The sequence below is a fragment of the Rissa tridactyla genome, chromosome 3 (genome assembly GCF_028500815.1).
Source record: "Rissa tridactyla isolate bRisTri1 chromosome 3, bRisTri1.patW.cur.20221130, whole genome shotgun sequence".
Classification (NCBI taxonomy): domain Eukaryota; kingdom Metazoa; phylum Chordata; class Aves; order Charadriiformes; family Laridae; genus Rissa; species Rissa tridactyla.
The window spans coordinates 44,975,201-44,998,014 of record NC_071468.1 but is presented as its reverse complement, the minus strand read 5'-3'; the positions used below and the strand labels follow the sequence as shown (position 1 = coordinate 44,998,014).

General features: G+C 39.5%; 1 protein-coding gene across 1 annotated transcript in view; it reads right to left on the bottom strand.

The window, feature by feature from the left end:
* TARBP1 (TAR (HIV-1) RNA binding protein 1) overlaps positions 1-21,325 on the bottom strand; it is a 37,964-nt gene extending 16,639 nt beyond the window's left edge. The window contains exons 1-17 of the mRNA XM_054195642.1: positions 20,464-21,325; positions 20,257-20,354; positions 19,271-19,340; positions 18,250-18,398; positions 17,086-17,138; positions 15,200-15,297; positions 13,851-13,986; positions 12,717-12,813; positions 11,766-11,855; positions 11,384-11,522; positions 9,590-9,686; positions 9,119-9,294; positions 5,855-5,952; positions 3,639-3,800; positions 1,796-1,989; positions 836-1,091; positions 555-743 (exon numbers count right to left, since the gene is read on the bottom strand). Of these exons, the coding sequence (XP_054051617.1) occupies positions 555-743; positions 836-1,091; positions 1,796-1,989; positions 3,639-3,800; positions 5,855-5,952; positions 9,119-9,294; positions 9,590-9,686; positions 11,384-11,522; positions 11,766-11,855; positions 12,717-12,813; positions 13,851-13,986; positions 15,200-15,297; positions 17,086-17,138; positions 18,250-18,398; positions 19,271-19,340; positions 20,257-20,354; positions 20,464-21,325 (2,964 nt within the window). The remainder of the gene's footprint in view (positions 1-554; positions 744-835; positions 1,092-1,795; positions 1,990-3,638; positions 3,801-5,854; positions 5,953-9,118; positions 9,295-9,589; positions 9,687-11,383; positions 11,523-11,765; positions 11,856-12,716; positions 12,814-13,850; positions 13,987-15,199; positions 15,298-17,085; positions 17,139-18,249; positions 18,399-19,270; positions 19,341-20,256; positions 20,355-20,463) is intronic.
* Between the last annotated feature and the right edge of the window lie 1,489 nt (positions 21,326-22,814).

Sequence of the window (22,814 nt, the reverse complement as noted above, 5' to 3'; positions counted from 1 at the left end):
CCACGCAGTATTAAATTGAACTCTAAGGTGACTATGATTTATGTTTTCTATACCTCAGAAAAAAAAAACAAACCACCTTTGAAGAAGCAGCTGGCTTATTCAATAGCAACTATTAAAGCTTTGAAAGGTTCTAACTTTTCATTTCAGAAAGTATTTTCATAAAGACTAAACTATTAGAAAAAGGCATAATTTTTCCAGAACGTTAATAGTTTGTGACAGTTTGGGCAGCAAATCCTGACCAAAATATTCAAGAGGAAGTGGATAATGTGAAAATAAATTAAAGACCAAAAAGCATGTTCTGCTGAATGTGGAAGATATTGAACAGTCTGAAAAATCAAAGAAATAGTACCTTGCATTTTCTGTGTTACAAGAACGATATATTTGTTTATCATCAATCTGATTCTCAGATCTTTTGTCTTAACACCCTCAAACTAGTACCTTTTTGGAAATTAAAAATTCACAACAACAGCTCAAGGGAAAATACAAAGTAAAATACAGTTTTAGATCCAGATAAAATATATGTTCACTTCCCAAAAAAGAATTCTTAAACTGACCTCTTTTATTTTGGCATATGCTTGACCCTTTCCACTTGCGGCAACAGCTAGAACCTCAGCATCAAAGATGAACTGAACAAAAGCTTTTAGATTGGACCAAAATATTAGCTGCGTGTTGCTCAAAGAGGAAATAATTTTCCAAGCCAAATCAAATGCTTCTATGCAGAGAGACTCCGCTGAGTCCAGAAGCTGAAAACGAAGAGAGGAAAGAAGTGTTATATTTGACAAAAAACACCCCGAAAACTATTAGTATCATGCCATTGTGTTGTTTTATCTTTTACCTTGGGAACAAGGAGTTTCATGCAGTCGAACACAGGTGAAACTTGGTCTGAAGGAAGAATAGTTAGGGCTTCTAATGCAGACTCTAGAATTTTTCTTGACCTTTCAACTGTAGATAATGACATTTCTGAAGTTTCTTCATACTCTTGAGCCAGTGTCGGAAATGAATTTAAAATAAAACGAAGGCAAATCCACTGGTCACGAACATAGCGTGCAACAACTCTCCCCCATCCTTGAGATGTTGCTTCTTCAGATAAGCTGTAAGGAGAATATTATTCTTAAATATATATTGTATTAGTTTATTCTGCACATTTCTGCTCCATCAGGAACAGCTTAACTATACAAACTCATTATACTACTTCTAGATGCTGAAATTTACACAGGCTCAAGGGGAGACTGGACAAGACCATGGAAAAGAAATCTACAAAAAAATTTTTTAAACACAGAAAAATCAGGTCTGGGCTCAGGCCATTGGTCTCAGTCTCATTGGTCATAAACATCTGGGAGAGTATCCACTGGAAACATCACTATATGCTGTCAGTCTTTTTTTGTTAACCAGGTATTTGGGTTTTGTCCCACAGGCTTGCTCTGGGCTTCCCTTCCCCAACAGTAAGTAATTTCCATTTAAAATGGCTTGCATACACACTACGGCTTTGTGCAGTGCATACATATTTAAGCTGGCACAAGGATAAGCAACGTCCAAAGCTAGCTCTGGATTCATAGCACTAGAGGACTGAGCAACAGAACCTTTGGTCTGATCAATTATGGCTGCTTTAATGTTCTAAAACCTGAAGGTTAAGACAAAAGAGCAACTGAATGAATAGTTTTTGTTCAGAATTCTTCATTTTTATCTTGGCAAAACGTTATCAAAGAAAATAACAGGAAAAGCCAGCATCTTAATCACTGCTCCATGCTAATCAAAATTATTCTGGAGAATTAATGAAGCTATGGCACAGACATACCTACTTTTTTCTTCAATATAAGATGGCTTCTTTAATACTTCATTATGTTGAGAAACGGAAATAAATCTCTTCAGAGCATCCACAAAAGGCAGAGATTCAAGGTGCGCTTCAGGTTTCCCATCCATTATCTCACAAACTGCTGTAAGTGAAGCCATGCTAGCGACTTTTTTAATCTGTTCTTTAAGCTTTGGCTCCTAATTAAAACCAAATCATATGTGAACAAACATGCACCAATTTCTAGTATGATATAAATAACCTACTGATACATACGATAATCCTCCTACTCGTATCACCTCAGGCATCATAAGCAACTCTGCATCCTTCTACTTCCTTATTTTCTTACCCTACGCTAAAATAGTTTTGCTTGGCTGGGTCACTGCAGTCAATCACAAGTTGCAAACACTGAAAAGAGTATAAAACTCACAAATTACAGTCGTTTATTCATTACGTGCAGGCGCCTAGCTCAACTATGATGGAACATTTCTATCTTGCCAGGTAGCAATTTATATATATTGCTAGATAGCAGTTAGTAAAAAGATGCGGGTCCGCGTAGTCAGAGACCTAATGCAATAAGACAGCTGAATGCTAACTGCTCCAAGAAGCTACAAGGTCACAATACCTACTGTGATTATTTTGTATGATAAACGCACATATTGAAAGAGGAATGAAATAAAAAGTCTCAATAAAAAAAAAGTCAATAAGCATACAGTTCCCTAATAGTATTAAAAGCTCAATGTTCAAATATCTTCAAGTTACTTTCAGCCGTCTAGAGCACAGAAAAGATTTTTCTCATCTATAATTACTCAGTGTTTTCTTTTTCTCTTGAACTGAAGATGTACTCAACTGAGGAAATCATCACGACAATATAATTCCACTGAATTCAAAAGAAGTTTGTAGAGACCCCAGTGAACACTAAGTTTGAACCATAAAATGTTTACTTCGAAACTACGGAATAAGTACACATAACCAAAGGAAAAAAAGAAATTAAGTCTTGCTCTTTGTTTCCTTAGAAAAGTAAAGCTAGCAAATGAAATACATACAGTCTTTTTAATGTGCTATTAACTGTTCTTGATCAATAATTCAACCCAGAAAATACCAAACGTATTGCCCAACAAATCTTAATTTAAATCTCCTCTTTTTATAGAAGTTATTAATGTTTCTTTACTTTTTGAAAATACATCTAACTTGGATATACTAGCAGTGTAATCACACAACTATAGGACAATGAACATAAATATATGAAAAAGCCAAAGCAATGCTGGGTTCTGGAATTTCTTTGTCTTCGTATATTACATCTTGGAAATTTAACAGATCATTAATACAAAAGGCATTTTCATTTACCAGTAACTTCCTTGGTAAGTTTGGTTCATATTTGAGGAAAAAGCTTTTGAGTATACATAGCTCATTTTTACAACTAAAGTTTTACTTTAGCTACATAGACTTCATAAAGCTAAATAGACTATATAAAAAACATAATATAAGAAAACAAAAGTACCAAAAATCTTAGCGACATACATTTTACTTTAACATGACACTGCCAACTAAAGACACATGTGTGTTAGGGAATATATACACACACATAGGGAATATCTATACACACATACATATTCACACAAACTTTTAATTATTTTTATGATATCATACATTATATATATTTATATTAATAAAGAAAATAAAATATATGTATAATATAAATATTTGTACATTAAGTTGCATTTATAGTATTGTTTATATAATTATTTATATATAATCTAAATGTTATTTAAGCATTACAAATAAAATAATTAATATTTACTGGTTTATTCTATATTAATATTCACTGTTGTAAATAATGTTAAATTACCTCTTCACAATTTCTCTCCTGAAGATTACGAATAGACGCATTTGTCAGGGACAAAATGAAATTCTTGATAGATGGTACTTTCTTCCTGCTGACTTGCAAGCACAAATTCACTATCTCTGGAATTAAGGCTAAGTATAGATCACAACGATCCAGATCGCCAACCTAAAAATGAGGAAACTGAAGCATTAAGAACAGGAAACTTTCTTGAAAAGAAAGAAAACTAATAGTAACAATTATAGCAGAAGGAAAACAACAGCAGTGAATCACTGCAGTTGAACAACCTTTTATTTAATTTGGGGGGTTGGGATTTTTTTATTATTTTTTTCAAAATCTTTTCATCTTACAGGTTCTTTTAGTTTTAGGTCTCTGGAGTATGCCTTAGAAGAGACAGTGTGAAATTCTGAAAGAAATCTTCAGGTCCTTTAATTGTTAAGTATAAACTTCTGTTCCTGGGCACAAAGGAATGCCACATAAAAATACCGAAGCCAGCCTGAGCATCAGAAGTGGTGTTCAAAGCCAACCTGGTTACCAGATCACAGCACAGCATCGCACCCTGTTCACACTCAACGGCGTGCCTTGCACTTCTTCCCCAACTACATTTTATCTCATGGCTGTTTCTTGCTTGTTTTATGGCTTTTTATTCCCCTCTTATATTTGCAACTTTTCTCCACCTATCATAAAAAACACCCCCGTATAAAGCCATGCACTCAAGGAACCGCAGCAAGAAAGAACTTTTCCTTCTTTAGTTTTGAGAGAAAATACACCTTTGAATTTTTACTTACCTTCAGAAGCCATCCTCCACTTCAAATCTTAACTTTTGCTTGGACTCGGGACCACTTTTCACATTCATCTTCCACCACACTCACGTTTTGAGGACTGTCCACTATGACATTTCTTTTCTTTCTTTGCATTTCCCCTTGAACTTGTACTTCCCATACTGTTTCTGAGAAAGCACCCTAGAGCCCCATGCTTCTCTCCAAGTTTTCAACCTTGCAGAAAGGCATGCTTTCCTTTCCCCTCCAAATTACAGACTTTTTTCACTCTCACAAACACGAGAAGCAAATTAAGACTTCTGTTCAATATAATTTCTGCACACTTGTCCATATAACTTTCTCCATGAAGCCTAAACTGGTTTTCTTTCCTAAACTCACTCTTCACTAAATAATTCTAAAGATGCCACTTTACATTTTGTCCATCTCCCCATTACAGTCGCCTCTTCCTCTCCAATCTTTCTGGTCTTCTCCCTTCTTCCCAATAGTCTGTCTAAATATAGTCTACTAAATTAACTAATCCTTAAACTGATGTCTTATCTTTAAATCTCTATTTTGGTTTTCCGCCTTTTATGATATAAAAGTAAAGGTGACACAACTGAAGGTCACAATTAAAAGAACTGTGAAGATCTTGGAACTTTTAATTTTCTCTTACTCCGTATCCTTCTCTTGAAACTCCTAATACATTTTTACCTCACTTTCAAAGTTCCTACTTCGCATTTCATTACACTTTTGAGTTTTGAGAATTAGCCTCCGACCAATCCCTCTTTCTCAAATCTGTTTTCTTCCAAAAATAACATCATTTTTCTCATCAACATTACATTCCAAATCCTCTTTCTCCATCTGGAAACATATGTGAATGTTTTGCTTTACATGTCTTGTGTCTTTCTATTTCCATATGACTTGAAAGCTCTTTAGAGAAGGAAAAAATGTACCTTCTGCCTCTCTCTAAAAAGCTGTGCAATTCTTCGATACATTCAACAGAGCACTTTTGAAGAAGTCAGAGTCCTCTACCACCAAGTCCATTCAAAAGTCACAGGTTTCTCTGGAGTACAAACTTACTGTCCACAGCAAAGAGCAAACAGTGGAAGGTAGTCAATAAAGATGGTAACCAAGCTGAGTACCAAAAGCCTCCAAACATCCTATGCCCACAACTGTACTAGTAGATACGATACAGTATGATATGATACTCGTGATTTCTTACTATATGATTTCTTCAGATTTTAGAAGAAACAAGGAATATAGACCACAGACACTAAACACTACTCGTCAAGACAGTATTTTTTGCTGTATTCTTACTGTCCCCACTCAAAAAAGTTAACAGAAGCACTTCTATGCAAACTGACTTTCTCAGTGTTTAAAGATTTGATAAGAAAATTAGGAACACTGGTAAATCAAATTAACAAGCAAAACCACACCAAAGTATGTGTCACAGTAATTACTTACAGTGCTTAACTCATTTGTAGTAAGCCGCCGGAGAACAAATTCAAGAATACTCTCCACAGGTGTCACTAGAGATTTCCAGATAAAAAACAATACCCCATCTGTGTGAAGAGAAAAAAAAAAAGTGTATTAACATACAGGAATACAATTTCCTTAAGAAATTTATTATATCATGCAGATTTAATTAAGTTACAGAGTCAAAGTTATACAGTAATAAGTATTCAAATACCTAGGAATACCTTAAAACAGCTCTGTACTCTTTAGCAGTGTAAACCATAGAGCTGAAAAAAAACAAACCAGATGACATTCTTTCCAGAAATTTATCATGAACCAGTGAACCAAAACCCACAGAAAACCAGAAGATCAAAGCATAATTTTCCAACTTTTAATGCACATTTTTGTCCTATTCTGAGCCCTCTGCACAACAGCTTATTAATGAACTTACTCTTTAACAAAGAACATAAGTTTCCATATGCAGTAATTAATTGTATGTGAGAAAAATGCAGTTATCTATTTATAGCACATACTGAAGAGAAAACTTTTTTTTTTTTTGTTTGGGTTGTTGGTGGGATTTTTTTGGCTGTTTAGAAATAATTCAGCTTTCAGTATAGAGTAATTTTACAAGATTTCAGTCAAGTAGCTTCCTGGCTTAACATTGTAAATGAACACACAAGATTATAACACGAAATGTGATACTGTCTCTAAGAAAAGGCTAGGCTACAAAATATACCACATGTGCATAGCATTTCACAAACAAAAAGACAAGTTTGTTGGTTTTGGGGTTTTTTTGTTTGTTTAGTTTTGGGTTTTTTTTTTTTTTTTTTTTTTTTTTTTTTTTTTTTTTACACAAGGGAGACAGGTCACTGGTAAAACATATTTAACCACAGACACGCTTTAATCTGTGTTTCAAGGGTAAGGGCTAAGCTGAAAGCCAAAGAAATAACCTATCACTATGAAAATGGAGTTAAAATACTCTGCATGACCATCTTGTTCTAAACATATCAGTCATTTGTTTCAGTATTTAGGAGAGCTACCCAGAGGTTATATCTGCCGTTTTTCTCTGGAGTTGATCCTGAGTTACACTTCATATAGTGAAATTGCTATGAAATCGAAAGCCTTTAAAAGGTAAAAATATAAAGGGGAGTTATTTCGAGAAGTCCCAAATCCATACTATACTTACTTTCAATATTCTCTAGTAAAATTTTAATAGAGCCATTTAGACTGCATTTCTAATGCTTAATTTGTTTATAACAAACCGTTTAACTATATCAGATTATTATCACATTTCATCATAAATCTCAAATCACTAAAACATCTTCTGCTATTAAAATTCAGAAATTCTTCAGGTAAACATGTTGGATATAAAATCCAATTCACTACCAGTGTCTCTGTAACACTACAAAAAAACTACCAAAAAACTTACTGTTTAAAATAGTGAAGTCTAACGACAGTACAGACAGCAACATTTCCCCATTTTTATTATTTTTATTTTATAAGCTTAAATTCTTTTCTTTTTCCCCTCCCATTTTACCATTTTCCATTTGACAGACAGGACTTTTCACCTCCTGTTTAATCAACACGTAAATAAAACTTCTGTGTTTTACAGCATTACTCTTCCCACCCCTCAACACAGTCAACTCACAGCTGCATAAACAAGATTTATGACTCGGCTCTCCTGTGCAGAAGGAAGCAGCATGAAAACATCAAAGAAAATAACACAAGAAAAGCAATCCTTGTTTAACTTCGTACAAAAAGACGTAATATTACAAGTCCAATTCTGAATGCCTCTTGAAAGACCCAGTGTCGTGGTTTGCATCAAAATTACCAAAGCAGGAGCAATCAATTACGTCTACATTAGCAAGCATATAAGGAAATAAGGCACACAAGGAAATTATTTACAGAGTTAAATTCCTGATACTAAAAGCCTAACATGGACTCGCATGTGTTTCGCAGGGACCTGCTTCAGGCTTGTTCTAGCCCCGTGCTGTAGCCTGAATGCACTCTGGCAGTTGGGGCACACAGAATCATAGAATTCTATGTTGGGGCACATCCTCCAGTTTAGTTTCATCTGAAGGAATCCACTCCAGCAGTCAGAGACCACCCCACGATATGAACTTTAACAGTGCTCAATATTTCAGTCAAACAGCTAAAATCTAAAAGGAGCGGATGACTGCATAAAGCACTTTTCAAAATGATGGTAAGCATTTACTTCAAGGCTGCGTTTAGACATCTTTATGAAACCTGGATGCAGAACCTGAAATAATTTATTTGTTTTTATAGAAAAGCCTAGACCTGTGGCCCCTGCTCCAAAGCTACTCTTGTATTCCATATTATAAAATTATTGAAAAAAAAAAAATCCCCAAATAATCTGGAGAAGCAGAAAACAAATGCCAAGATCCCTCTTGTTCCAGTTCAGCATCTAATTAAGGAAAATACTATTGCAATTTTTCATTTGCTCTCAGGAAAAAAAAAAAAAATAATGTCTATTCTTGTTACAAATTGACCAAGTTCTAACAAAAGGACGTAGCTTTTGTTCAGACTCTCCTGAAAGGTCTACAAGTTAAAAGTGCTCAATCTCGGGGCGGGGGGGAAGCGGGGGGCAAAACTCCTGGAGAGTCAGATCAGCAGACTTCTGTTTAAGTGGGCACCTCTTAACCTCCTTGCTTCTAAACAAGGTGAAACTAAAGCAAGTCAGTCAAGCATGCCTACTGAAATCATGCCTAATACTGCGAAATAGTCAGAGGCATCCTGTCTGTTGCAGTCTAAACAGCGTTAGTTGAGACGAAATTACCTACTCGTCAACTCAGAGAATAGTACATCTAGCAGAATAACTATGCGCTCAGGGAAGGCTCTAGCTGAACCTGTGGCAACTAAGTAGGTTAGGATGGGTTTCTGCGCTAACTTCTTTCAGAAGTGTCTAAATGACTTATGGAATCTGTACATTGGCAAAGAACAGGCCTATAAATACCTTTAATATGGTCACACTCCCCAAATTTTAACTGCTAATCTAACCCTAATGGATAACAACTGCTTTCTCAGAAGCCTTCCATGTTCTCAACTCCCAGTCCTTGGGACACCTTCAGAAGAGTCCCTGTAGGATTGGACCCACAGCTCAATTTCATAACAGATATGCCAGATTGTCAAGTTTTACATTTACCACTTCTCGACTAGTATTAATTTGACAATATAGCCTTAAAACAGTAAGTACCTTAGTTTTAGTTAGACTGTAATTAATATAAGACACAGTATACTGAAGATATCACTAACCATCTTGCGTATTGGAACATTTTAACGAACGGGTCTGCAATAACTTCAAGAGAAGCTGTAGGCTTTTATCTGTTTTCAGTGTTGGTATGTAAGCATTACTGCCAAGTTTCATCAAGACATCCAGAAGAGGGTTCAAGAAAGCCTCTAGTTCAATCCATTCTATGTTGCTTTTTCCACTACACAAAAACAAAAATTAAAAAGAAATTCTTCTTCTGAGTATCTGCCTTAAGTGCTGAAGTCACTCACGGAAATAAATAGGACATGTGTTTCCAAGTCACTTAAGTATCTTTAGAAATGCTACCCAGTTTGTTTGCAGCAACAGTTGGACAAGGTCTAAGGAATGATCAGGCTGACCAAAAGTCTACAGAGAAAAGAGGACAACATCCTGACTTGATCAGGCTTCTATTGGATCCTTCAGGAGTGAGGGGGTTGAAAAAGAGAGAAATGTAAAATAAGGTATTTCATACTTACCTGTATTTATTCCTCATCTGTTCCACGTCTGCAGCCAACAGAATCATTGTTGCGACAAGCTTAGCTTCAAACCAGTCAGGCATAAAGCAATTTTCTCCTGATTAAAGATATTTTAAGGTTTCCACAGTATTTAAAAAATACCTTCATGTTAATTTTTAAAACTTTTTGTTTACAACTTATTAAAATAAATTACTAATATAACAACAGTTAATGCTAACAAGAACATTACTACTAATTTTTTGCATTCTTTTATCTAGATATAAACTAAACTCAAACACAATTGCTTTTCCTTTACGCCTCAAAGAGGCTAATCTCATTGGCCACGATGCTTAAATCAATTTTAGGCAATGTGTTATACTATGTGCTAGCATATATTATATAGTAGCTCCCAACAGACTTTTCTATTGCTTTTAAAAATACATCAGCATATTCAAATGAAGTTAACCAAGAATATAATTCCATTATGCTTTGTCAGAAACACCAGCTGTGATTTTGACCACCTGAAAGTTATACGAATTAAAACTATTGTGTCAAAAGGAAATTAAAAAAAACTAAATAAAGTTTCTCTTTTCATCAATGCCTTACAGAAGACTACATCATCGCACTTAAATTGTTTCTTAAATAGTAGTGCATAAGCTGGGTTTAGGTTTTCTTGACCGGTATGTTTTTGGCTTTGGGAATTTAGAAAGCAAAACGCACTTTGGAGTATGGTTCAAGCAGCTGGACATGGTTGATTTTTTTTTTTTTCCCCTCCACAGAACTGCTTATAAACTAAGATTCAGGAACCAGGAAATTGCAAACTTTTTAGAAGTGAAACACAGATGTCTCCAATGAAATTACAGGTAATAAAGACCAAGGACTAGACATTTCTGGAAGCAGAGATGATCTGCTAAAAGTTTTAGCACAGCATTTACCTTTATAGACAAAATTTGCTTGCAACTTTTCTAGACATAAGACAATCAAACGAAGTTTCCCAGGCTACAGGAAGCTTCGGAACCTTTTTATCATAAGCAAATTCTGCCCTAGTTTCTGTATCTCCCACAGTCATAATACTAAAAAAGTTTTCAATTTTGACTTTTTTCATTATAAAACTATTAAAAAATGGATACGATTGGAGCAACTGAGTACCACACAAAAGTTAAAGTATTCAGAAAGTCAATCTGCCATTCCTTTCAAGGTATCTGAAAGAAAATTCTAAACTGAAGTTATAATAATTTAAAACGTGACAGCGAAGAAAGAAGTCCCTGCATATTTATACAGCATACAAAGAACCTTCCTTGGTTATAACGGGTGGCAGCTCATCTGCTCCAAGCAGTCCAAGATCAAAAGAACATCACTACGCAGGAAGGGCGTAACGAGCTGCCAAGCTGTGTTACTATACGGCATCTCTCCCCATAAATATACTCGGTCATTTTGCAAAGCTGTGCTGAGAAACACTACAGAACCTGCAACTATTCACATTCCCTTGTGCTCTCCTCTGCCCCCATACTCCATCATTTTCACACACCACCAAAAAAGTAACAAAAGAAATCTAATGGACAGGCATCAGTGCAGCATTAAAACTGAATATTAAGGTTTAACTTTAAATTAATACTGCAGGACTGTATTTTATGCAGGAAAATTGGAATTAGAAAATAAAGTTCAAACTTAAGAATCACGAACACCACAAATTAAGTAGAATTTCAGTAAGTACAATACAAATAAACAGCTCTTCAAAAATCCAAAGGATTTTTGTAATTTTTTTTGTTTAAATTATCTTCAAGATATTTTTACATTCATGAACACTGAACTTACTTTCAGATGCTGGTGTCTTAAGGTACTCTGCCACAAGCCTGCGTACATATTGACATAATGATGATGTTTCTTGATGTTCAAAATCAGAGATTATAGACTTTCTGAAGCATCCGTCATTCTCTTTAAACCAACTGCAAAGCTAAATTAAAACCAGTATGTTACTATTTAACCATACTTACCAGCTCTGTACTGACATTACCAATATAACAGTACTGTTAAATACAAGCTGTAACATCAACAAACCCACACCGTGAGGGGCATTAACTCATCTACCATGAGGCTTGGCAGACTATCCCCCTCTAACATCAAAAAAGGTTCTTCCAGAGAGTAAGGTAGGTATTAAAAAACGTTTAATGAACATAAAATCAGCTCCAGTTCTCACCTCCATCCATAACATAGTATCCCTCCTCAGGGACTCCTCTGGTCTAAGGGACAGAAGAAAGCTTGAAACTTCTGCGAGGGACACTTTCTCCTGAAGAAATTAATCAAGATACAATAGTTGCCAACATAATATATAACAGATAACATCTAAAAAACGACTCAAGAAGTTTGCTGTCATCTGGCAAAAGTTTCAGAAAAAGAAATCAACGTTTTCCTTTCCATGACACGCTTTTGTGTCTTTTAGACCAACCTATCTTTACAAAGGAACACAATTTAAATTTTCCCCAAGTATTAAAATCTAACTGAAAGCTAATGAATGACTAGAAGAATAGTGCTACTCACTGCTGATACCTTTTAAATGAATGTACATAAATGAGTAAGAGTTACCAATAAGTACTGTATCTATTTCCAAAAGGAAGTTCTGCTCAGACAGGTTTATAGCCATAACACACAACATGGAAGACACAGAAAGCAAGCACGTTGTAAGACAACCAAAACATGAATACTTTGACTACTGAATAATTAAGGACTTGCTATTTCAACATTAATGGTACTCTTAGCATTCTGGTATTATGAACACTTTTATTCTCTTAGGTATTTCAGAAAAGTTCATTTAGTTTCTATCTGTTAAAACACGAGTTTATCCAATGGATATCATAATAGGATACTATTCCATAACCACTGCATCAAAACTCTATAAAAAAATATCAACTAATAAACGGTAATGAAAAAAATACATCTCATGAAAACCAAAGTTAACAGACGCATACCCATACTTACATAGCACAATTATTTTTTTTTAAGTAGTCACTAAAAAAATTGGAAATCCAGCAAAATCAGTTGTTCCATGTTGTATTTAGCAGTCTTTTGAGTCCTGTTTACCCTGTTATAGTGTTAGTGTATTTCTTTTACACCAGGAGGGAAAAAAAAACAACAAATAAACTAAACTCACCACATCTGTCAAATGCATAGCTGTTTGAAGAAGATAGCACTGAGCAGCTCCGCGCAACAAAATCTGATGTGTAATCATAGTACACTGGAGGACATCTCTGGAAAGAGGAAAAACACGCACTATAGGAAACACACGCTTAGGAAGTTTAAACACTTTTATGTATTTGCTAATTATGAATTTTCTTCAAAATATTAGATTGTATTTAACAAACACATTCTACTAAGCATAACACAATCACTGCCTGATCAGAGAGCATACCATCTGGAACAAAGACTACCGCTACATGTATTTTCAAAAACTGACATTAAAACTTGGATAAGCATATACTTGACAAGGTAAAAAGGGCGAGGGGGCAGTGGCGCAACATAACCAAAACTAAAGAACAATCCCCACGATAACATCAGTTCAAACTGATCATTTAATATTTGCATTTCTATCTGTAATAAATATAGACATAAAACATGCCATTGAATTCTCACTCTAGCACAACACTGAAAGAAACCTTCAATGATCTTTTATCAGAAGAGGTGCGTCTGACTTTTTTTTGGCAAACTACTTTTATCCAATATGCCTTCCACCACTGCTAAGATTTTATTTCAAAGCTCAAGTTTTATTACACTGAAATAATTACTGATTTTTAGTGTCTCCAGGAAGTGAACGCAGACACTTAAACATCAGTGTGATTAATGACAATACGCATGCCAAGAACTTTTACCTAGCCTTTTATTTACAAGTCTCTCAGTTTTCAACTTCGTGGGTTGTCGCCTGATACAGCTTTGACTGCCATTAAACAAGGTTTTAATGTAATTAAAAGAAAAGGAAGTTTGATATGTATCAGTTAGGAAGTATTGGAAGACCAGGGAAAAAATCATGCCAAAAAAGAAGCGAAGAAGCGATGACAAAGGACTGAAAGGAAAAGCACTCATTTTTTAAGTCACACAGATATAAATACATTGGGTCTTGAATTGCTTTCCTCTGTGAATTGGACATAAAGGAGACAGAACCTTCCATTCCCATGCACAGCCATCACATCCTCCCAGAAGCAACAAACATCAATTAAATCCTGGCTCTCCAGATGTTCAACACGTTTCTTTACAAGAAGTCTGCAAGAATACAACGCAGTGTGCATTTTACCTTAAAGCATGAAGTCCTTCAGCTCCCAGTACTTTACATGCAGGGATATATGCCAGAGCCATAGAAAGAAACAAAATGGGAACAGCACACCAATGCCTACTCGTCATCTTCTGAATAAATTTTAACAGGAAACTACCTTAAGAAAAAAAGTAAACAAAACAAACAATACAGAGTGATTTCTTGTTCTCCAATGCAATTAAATGACACGGACCCCAGCAGAAGAGTGTTATGATAATTTCTGAAAATTAAATGAAAGACAACAGGATAATTTCCTAATTATTTCAATGAAAAAAATATGTTGCAAAGAAGTCTGTCAGTAAGGCAATATGGTAAGAAATAAACCAAATTTTTGCTTTGGTGATCTGCACTTATCACTGTGCTCAGTAATGGAATTTTAAATCCTATTGTTTCAAGTACTAGGCAATGCCTTTTTTTAAGCTGCTACTCAGTCCGTGTGATGGCAGACCAAAGTACCTGGCGATTCAACCAGTTTAAGAGATGCTGGCATGGCGAAAGCAAGCCTCAACAAGACACCACAGCTACAATCCGCAGAACCAGGTCACCCAGTCTCAGGGTTGCTAATCACAGACTCTCCGTTTTGTGATAAAATATACACCTTGGGATGGGACAGAGCATAGGGCATCTATGGCATTACAAACACAGAAGGTGTTTCCTAACAGAATATGTGTCTGTAGATACAGGATACTGAAACAGAGCTGGCTCTATCCTTATTTAATCCAATTAGAACAGATATTAAATTCTGTTCCATCAAAGGTTGCTGCTTCTTTTCAGCCTACACTAACACCAAAATTTGGAACAATCTCAGAAATCTTCCTCCATCCAACCTCACAATAAAAGAAGCCTTACTCAGCTTCAGACTAGAACTGGCTCTTTTGAATGCCTAACTACACAGGTTGTGACTAAAAAAGTCTGGCACATAGGTTGAAAAAAATATATAAAGCCCATAAAACAAAGAAAAAAAATCATAGTTCTAAAGATTTTGCTCAGCACAGTATTATCTACACTGACAAATAAAGAAAAAAGAATCTGCAAACACTGTTCATCTTCAGAACTCAGGAGTTAGTTTGTTTTTTTTAATAAAAAAAGTAAGTCTGCTTCAGTTTGCCCCTGAAATATTTTTGTACCTTAATACTGCAGCATCCCTCAAAGCCTCTGAAGACCTCTCTCTCTTCTCTGGAAACTCTCCTGCCACAAGGAGAACTACTTCTATTTTCTCTCAAGTAACGTAGAAAAACAGTGGTAAATGTTTACATGAGATTTGGAAAATGGGTCCATAGTTTTTATTTGGTTTCTTTATTTAAAAAAAGAACGGTGAAATTGAAACATACCTTTTTCTTCCTCTGGAAGAAGGATGAGGTAAGTAGCCAAAAACTTCTGTAGCCTCATTCCCAAAGGAGGACAAGCTCCCATCAACTGACCTGGTGTCCTGTTGCGTTTTAAAACATCAAATACACAACAGGTATGTTAACAGCTACAAGTAGGATTGCCCTTAAACAAAGTGCAGTTCAGTGGTTAATTCACTGCAGAGACTGCTGCAACAGGCCACAGAGATGGTGCGCATCAGCTTGCGCCCGCTTATCCCAGTATTCCCACAGCACCCATCAAACACACAGAGGATGGGGACCATCACAACGCGTGACTCTTCCTGGCCACCTACAAGGTCATGGTGGCAATGCACTCTGGCATTCAACAGCAGCCTCAAGTCCAGTTACTCAGGCCTGAGAGCACCTTACGTTGAGCCCACAGTAAGAAACGGCACTGTCAGTTCAACTCTGTGCCCGCACCCACAGCATGACATGGGCCTCCAGGAGTGGGTTGCCAAGGGCCGTGGGACAAGATCTGTCGTGCGCAGCATGATTGTCACCAGTCTGATCCGGAAAAAAGCGAAGACAAATTACCTACACAAGTGTGCTAGGGAGCAAGACTATAAAGTCAGTATAAACAAAACCACTGATCAGCACAGAAGGTTAAGTAAAGACACAGGCATTGCTCTATGAAACCAAGAGAGACAACCTGCGTCCTGTCAGAAGTCTCAGGATCCGGCTATCAAGGATTAGCATCAGACAGTCATGAGATTTTACAGCCTGACATTAACCATAACAACTCTGTACATTCTTGGTACACTCAAACACACACCCTCCTCTACATATCCCAACACCTTCACTGAAAATATTGAAGCTAAGAGAGAAGATTATGAAACATCGATCCAACACAACTCTAACCAAACACACTGAAACACTCAGCACTTGCTTCAGCTTCTGACTTCCCATCAGTGTACGCCCACGGAAAGCATACTGCAGCCAGCTGACTGAGGTAAGAAACACCTAACTGCTCCCAGAGCCCACAGAGGTCAAATTTGTCCCATCAGGTTCAGATGAAACAACCTATTTTTACTACACCAATCCAAATTGATCACCAGTTTCATAAGCAACAGTCACATTTTTTCCTGCCCAAAAAAGTGCATAAATAGGCAGTGTCAACTTTGCTAGCTGCCTCTCCAGGTCAGCTAGTCAAGGCTCCTCCAACGCGGTTCTGAACCGAGTTTCAGAGTGCTAGCGGAATCGCCCAAGCCATTGCATCTGGTCTAACACTGAGTGCACAAAGTGCATTCAGCGCTTTATTCCCCATTCTCAGTACTCTCCACGCAACTAACACAAAGGACTAAATGCCATCAGTACACTGAATGTGTAGCAACTTGCAGTGCCTCAAACTTTTGTCCTTTCCTTATGTATTTACACCAAGGGAGGCCACTGTCATCCGTCGACCTCAAATAGTCTCCTGTGAAAAAGGATTAATTTCTCAAAAGATAACCAGGCACCGTTGAAAAAACACTTTATCAGTCATGAGTTGGCAACAATTAGAGCAGCCCCTTCTTTCTAAAACAGCAAAGTATTTTATTATCATCTTAAGTTATGTATTTATCATATCTCACTTCATTTCCAAATTAATACACCAGGAGTAAATTAGGACCTTGAGGCAACCCGACGTTGCTACTACTAGGATAAAATTGAGCCCACTTCATCTTACTCACAGCCACCCACCTTTCCTGAAAAGCTCTGTACCTGTCAGGGAGTTTAGCAACACCATTTGCTTATTAAAACGTTTTCCTTTATCCAAGACCTCACCTACATACTCAAACCAGTATTAGTAGAATACTTTTCCAATAATTGATGCATTTACTTAAAAAAAAAAAAAAAAAAAATCAGTGGCTTACCTGCTATAGAGGGAACTTTCTGCGAGGGCATCCATTAATGGTCCAATAACAAACTGATAAAAGGAAACAATAACAATGGCTAAATGTACACTTGCAAGGCACTGTTACATAGAGCCTAACTGGACTTATTTCACCAGACTTTAAAAAGACAGAGTCAGAAATTAGAGAACACTCTTGCTAGTAGTAACTAACAGGAGCAAAAAGAGGAGGAAACTAAAGAGAGGGGGGAGCAGGAGAATAAAAAAGCAGAGCAGTTTTTTCACTAGGTACATTTCTCAGAGCATTGTGAAAGGAGCAGGCAAATAAGAAATCTTTTTTGAGAAACGGATGGAGAAAATACATTTAAACATTAAATAAAGGAAAGACGAAGGGCCAACACACATAGAAAGTTTTAGCGTGCGTTTTAAGATTGACTGGATTTCAAGTTAGTCATCAAGAGGCTGACTTCATTTGGATAAATCAGAAATGTTAACCTCTGAGGGCTATGCTCCTTCTATGAAGGAGAGAAGGAAGAAATAACAGTATAATATAGATCACTCCTTACTAAGGCATAGGCTGGTTGGGGAGTCAGCCTATAAATAATACTAATAAAACAATAAAAATTAAGAACTTTAAACTTACGCTATTTCTTACTACCTATGGAATATTTTAAAGTAATACATGGATTGTACTACAGAGACATTCACCTCCTCACAGGATTATCTAACAATAGATCTTCAAAATCCATCCCTGAGGAGTCACTACGCATAGACTTGAAGTCTGTTGACCAGGTTTAGCCAAGACACGTTCAATCAATTAATATTAGTTAGTAATTTTGCAAAGGTTCCGGTGCTCTGAAAATCTGAAGCATCAATTATCCCCCTAAGAGTTTCACTTCTGCTAACAAATATCAACAAATTGGGAGCCAACTTTAATTAGAGAGCATTAATTTGAAATATAGCAATGAATGACTGCACTCAAAAATGCATTCCCTCTAGCCAGACCACTTTTCAAGTAATTATATATTTGACGCCAGTTACAAATATTGCCATCACTTGCACAGCTAAGAAAGATGTTATTTTTACAGAATGCGTCCAATTCCAATACTACTGAGGCAATTAGTGTTAAAATATATTACAAACTAGAACATTTGTTTGTTCCGGCAAGTAACAGTAACACCCTTACCTCTGAAAAACCAAGTGAATTTGGAAGATGCTTTGTTTCATAAAGCTCCAGAAAATGAAGAATGCCTTCCTTTGTCAGTGTTTTATTCTCACTCTCAAACATTCGTTTATAGATGCACATGTGCCATGACGGGTGAAACAACCAACAACCTGTTACAAAAGCAAATTATTCTAAACTGAGACAGAATTGACAGCGACATGTTAGCGTACTAACATATAACCTACTGACCTTCTGGACAACACCACAGTCAATTCACAGGATATTTCAAAAATATGATTATAGCTATTAGGTTTATAAGAGTACCCTGCTAAATCTCCAACACAAAATAATATTTATTAACATGGCTTTCAAAAACTTACCCTGTAAATTTCAGTAGTTATAAATTAAAATGACTAAAAAAATGCGAAACCCACGTCCTCTTTCCTGCAGCTCTCCTCATCTCAACATTGTATTCACCTGCAACACGTCCACATTAACAGTCTTCCCACTTTACAGATCTCTGAACTTTAACTTCTAACATCTTGCACTACCTAATTAGATGTGTTCTGTTTTGCCCTACAAAAGATGACATTACATCCTTTGCCACGCTGCCTCAGCACTTGCCACTCTCTCCCCACTTCCAGTGAGGGAGTTGTGCAGGTAACTTGGCTCATATAAATCACCCCAACTATCTCTGGCTTTGTTTTATCTTCACATTAGCTTAAGTAAAGCAAAATATAGTGAAAAAGGGCCATTTAGTTAGGTTTGCTGACAGAAAAAAATATTCCAACATATAGCAAGCAATAAGCATATGCTGGAATTTCTTCTTCTGAGAGGATAGCGGCACTGTTTGTGCATGTTTACCAAGCAACCTATGCATATAGCAGACCCACAAAAACTGGAAAAGCCACCCAGAAAACAGCTATTTTGAGAAACAAAACTTAACAAAAAGCTGCTACTAAAACAGCAAAAGAAAAAGAAAAAAAATAATTACTTAACTGCCTAATATTTAGGAGACGTTTCAGAAAAAGTTATGTCTTACCTTTTTCCCCTGATATAGCATGCTCAAATAAACTGTTTAGCTTTGGTAATACTGGCTTTATGACATGGATCTGAAACACAAATCAGATGTAATGTAAGTAGTCAGCTTATATCTCAAACCTAGGAACTGGCACTTACTCATGGGCCGGAATTTACTCTCAATAGTACTAATATAGTAACTGACAATATAACTGCACTTAAACAAACCTGCAGTGCCTGTGCGACTGATCCCAGCACATGGTATGTAACACTCAATCACAGTTTAGCACTGAAGAAAAACTGATACTTCCATGCTAGTGTATCATAAAAATACTACTTCCTAACAACTAACCATTCTATTCATCAAATTAATAATAATAATAAAGCAGCACAAATCTCTAAAGTTAAACATTCTGGTAAATACTCTTTCTCTCAGTTACAGAACAATTATGTATAAGTAAAATAACTACAAAGAGGCACTCAAGACTAATAATCAACACCACAATACTGTACAATTACACAAGCCTCAGCTCAACTGGAATCTTTTTGCCAAGTACACCTAACACCGAGTCAAACTCGGTAATTTCCACCCAAGGCCCCAAGTGGTTTAGGACACAGATGCAGTGTGTCGTGTCCCCGTCCCCGTCCCCCCCCCCCGCCGCCGAAAGAGGTTATTAAGTTGCAATCTTCCCTAAGAAACAGGTTACCCATGGTCTTGCAATAAGCTGCAACCCAGGTTTTTCTTTATGAGTTCAATCCACTGCTTTAACCAGGATTATTTCAAAGAGAGAGGAGAGCTTTGTATTTATTCCAAATGAGTAAATCCAACGTGCTGTGTTTTAAGTATTTAAAGTTAGAAATAAAAACATTACTGTTAATGCTTACTCAGATACCCTCAATCACCAAAGCTGGAAATATTTCTACCCAATAAAAACACCCCCAGTGCACGTCCCAGAAGCAAGCCATCACAGATGGCTTTGACAAGTGCAGATTTTAGGGTGCCCCTACCTGGTTTCCCTCCAGAGTTTCCATTATCAAAATGTAACTTTCCCAAAACTGCTGGAGTTTGTCACTCTTCTCAGCGGACCACCAAAACAGGCTCGGTTCTGACAAAAAAAGAACGAGTTTCTCCTTCAGCCAAACCGTCCAGACGCCCGCCCCCCGGCCCCGCCATCACCCCCCGGGCCCCACTGCCTTCCCCGGCCCCCGCCGTACCGTCTCCGCCGTCCGTGGGGCAGCGCAGCTCGCCGCCCTGGCCGCCGCTGAGGTCCAGGGCTCGCTTCAGCAGGTAGCGGGCCCTCCTGCGGCACAGCCCGTCCCGCTCGGTCAGGCCCTCCTGCACCAGCCGCCAGAACCGCGGGCACAGCCGGGCGTCCAGCACCGACCCTGGTCCCGGAGGGCCCCGCGGCAGCAGCGCGTCGGCCATAGCGCTGAGGGCCAGCAGCGCCCGCCCGACCCGCGGCGCCCCGCCGCCGCCCAGCAGCCCCTCCCAGACGCCCCGCAGGGCCGCCCCGTTACCACCCAGCGCCGGCAGCAGCCGCCCGGCCACCAGCGCAGCCGCCGCCTCCTCCCCTTCCCCCTCGCCCTCCTCCCGCACCAGCGCCAGCGCCGCCGCCACGCAGCCCGCCACCAGCGCCGGCTCCTCCAGCCGCGGCGCCGCCGCCACCAGCGCCTCCACCGCCGCCTCCGCGCCCGCCCCGCCGCCCGCCGACAGCTCCGCCAGCGCGTCGCGGGCCAGCCGCGCCGCCAGCGGCGGCCCGCACAGCTCCACGCAGTGCCTCAGGGCCCCCAGCGCCGCCCGCCCCAGCCGCAGCCGCTCCCCGCAACCCCCTCCCGCCGCCGCCGCCGCCTCCCCGCCGCGCAGCAGCGGCCGGCACCGCTCCAGCGCCACCTCCCAGGCGACCCGCCGCAGCGACTCGGCCTCGCCCGGCGGTGGCGGCGGCGCGGCCGCCAGGCGCTGGAGCAGGAGGCGCAGCGCCTCCGCCCGCTCGGCGCAGAGCGGCGCGCTGAGGGCCCGCAGCAGCGCGCAGGGGTCCCCGCCGCCGGCCAGCAGCGCGTCGGCCAGCACCACCTCCATCCTGCGGGGGGGAGCGGCGCGGAGCGGAGCGGCGCGGCGGGGGAGCGCCGCGCCTGCGCAGGCGGGGGCGGGCGGGGCCCGGCCGGACGGTGCGTGGCTCGGCGGCGGCGCCTGGGGGCCTGAGGGGCGGCGGGTGGCGAGGCGGGCGACTGACGAGGGACCTGGCAGCCCGCTGAGGGACGCGAGTCGGCCCGGGAAGTCGGGGGAGGTGCTTGGCTGCCGTGCGGGGGCTGGGGAGAGGGCGCCCGGAAAACTCTTGGGCTGTGTGGTGCCGTGTCCCCCCGCAGGCCCACACAGCCACGTGTGTGTGTCCCCGGGTTTCCAGTTGTCTCAGCTGCTAAGCAAAACTCGATGCCCTGGTGCGTTCTCAGGGCTGAGCGCTGGAAGGCCTGACAGAGACATCTCGGGTGGCAGCGCGATGTTTGAGGGGGTGGACTTCCCTCAGCGTGTCTCTTAGAAACTCCTTTTATGCTTCACGCACATCGCCACATGAGATCAAGCAGCAGTAATACACAAAATGCTCCATTTTGTCATCAGTCGGGCTTGGTGTTGTCATTTATGCCAATATAAATTGTTGAAACCAGCCTGCGTGGCCATCGCAGCACCCGTAGGTCAGCTTGCATGCCCTGCACCCACATCAGGAAGAGACCGGAGTGGTTCCTGGATGCTGGATCTGGGCTGTTGGCTTGGTACAAGGGTCCTGGACACTGGAACTGTTCCTTGTGATCACAGAAAAGGACTCCCATGCAGTTTAATTTACTAGTGCAGCCAAAGTGTATAACTTAGGCAGCCTGATTTACAGTAGGTGTAAATTCACTATACAACATTACAGTTCCCTTGAAAAGAGATTTAGAGATCAGCATATCAAAAATGGTGGCAAACCACTCTCCTAAAAGACATGGTTGTAGGAAATCATGGCTAGGAAATCATGGCTAGGAAATCATGAAGTCATGGCTAACTGGGGAGGTCCCAATGGACTGGAGGGTAGCAAATGTAGCTCCTATCTACAAGAAAGGCAGAAAGGAGGATACAGGAAACTATAGGCCTGTCAGTCTGACCTCGGTAGCAGGGAAGGTCATGGAGCAGATCATCTTGAGTGCCATTACAAGTCACATAATGAACAACCAGGCCTAGTTAGCATGGGTTTATGAAAGGCAGGTCCTGCCTGACGAACCTGATCTCCTTCTATGACAAGATGACCCGATTATTGGACGAGGGAAAGGCTGTGGATATTGTCTACCTAGACATAGAATTCTCGTGGAAAAACTGGCGGCTCATGGCCTGGATGAGCATACGATCTGCTGGATCAAGCACTGGCTGGATGGGCAGTCCCAAAGAGTGGTGGTCAATGGAGTTAAATCCAGCTGGCGGCCGGTCACAAGTGGTGTCCCTCAGGGCTCAGCATTGGGACCATTTCTGTTTAACACCTTTATTGATGACCTTGATAAGGACATAGAGTGTGTCATCAGCAAGTTTGCAGATGACACCA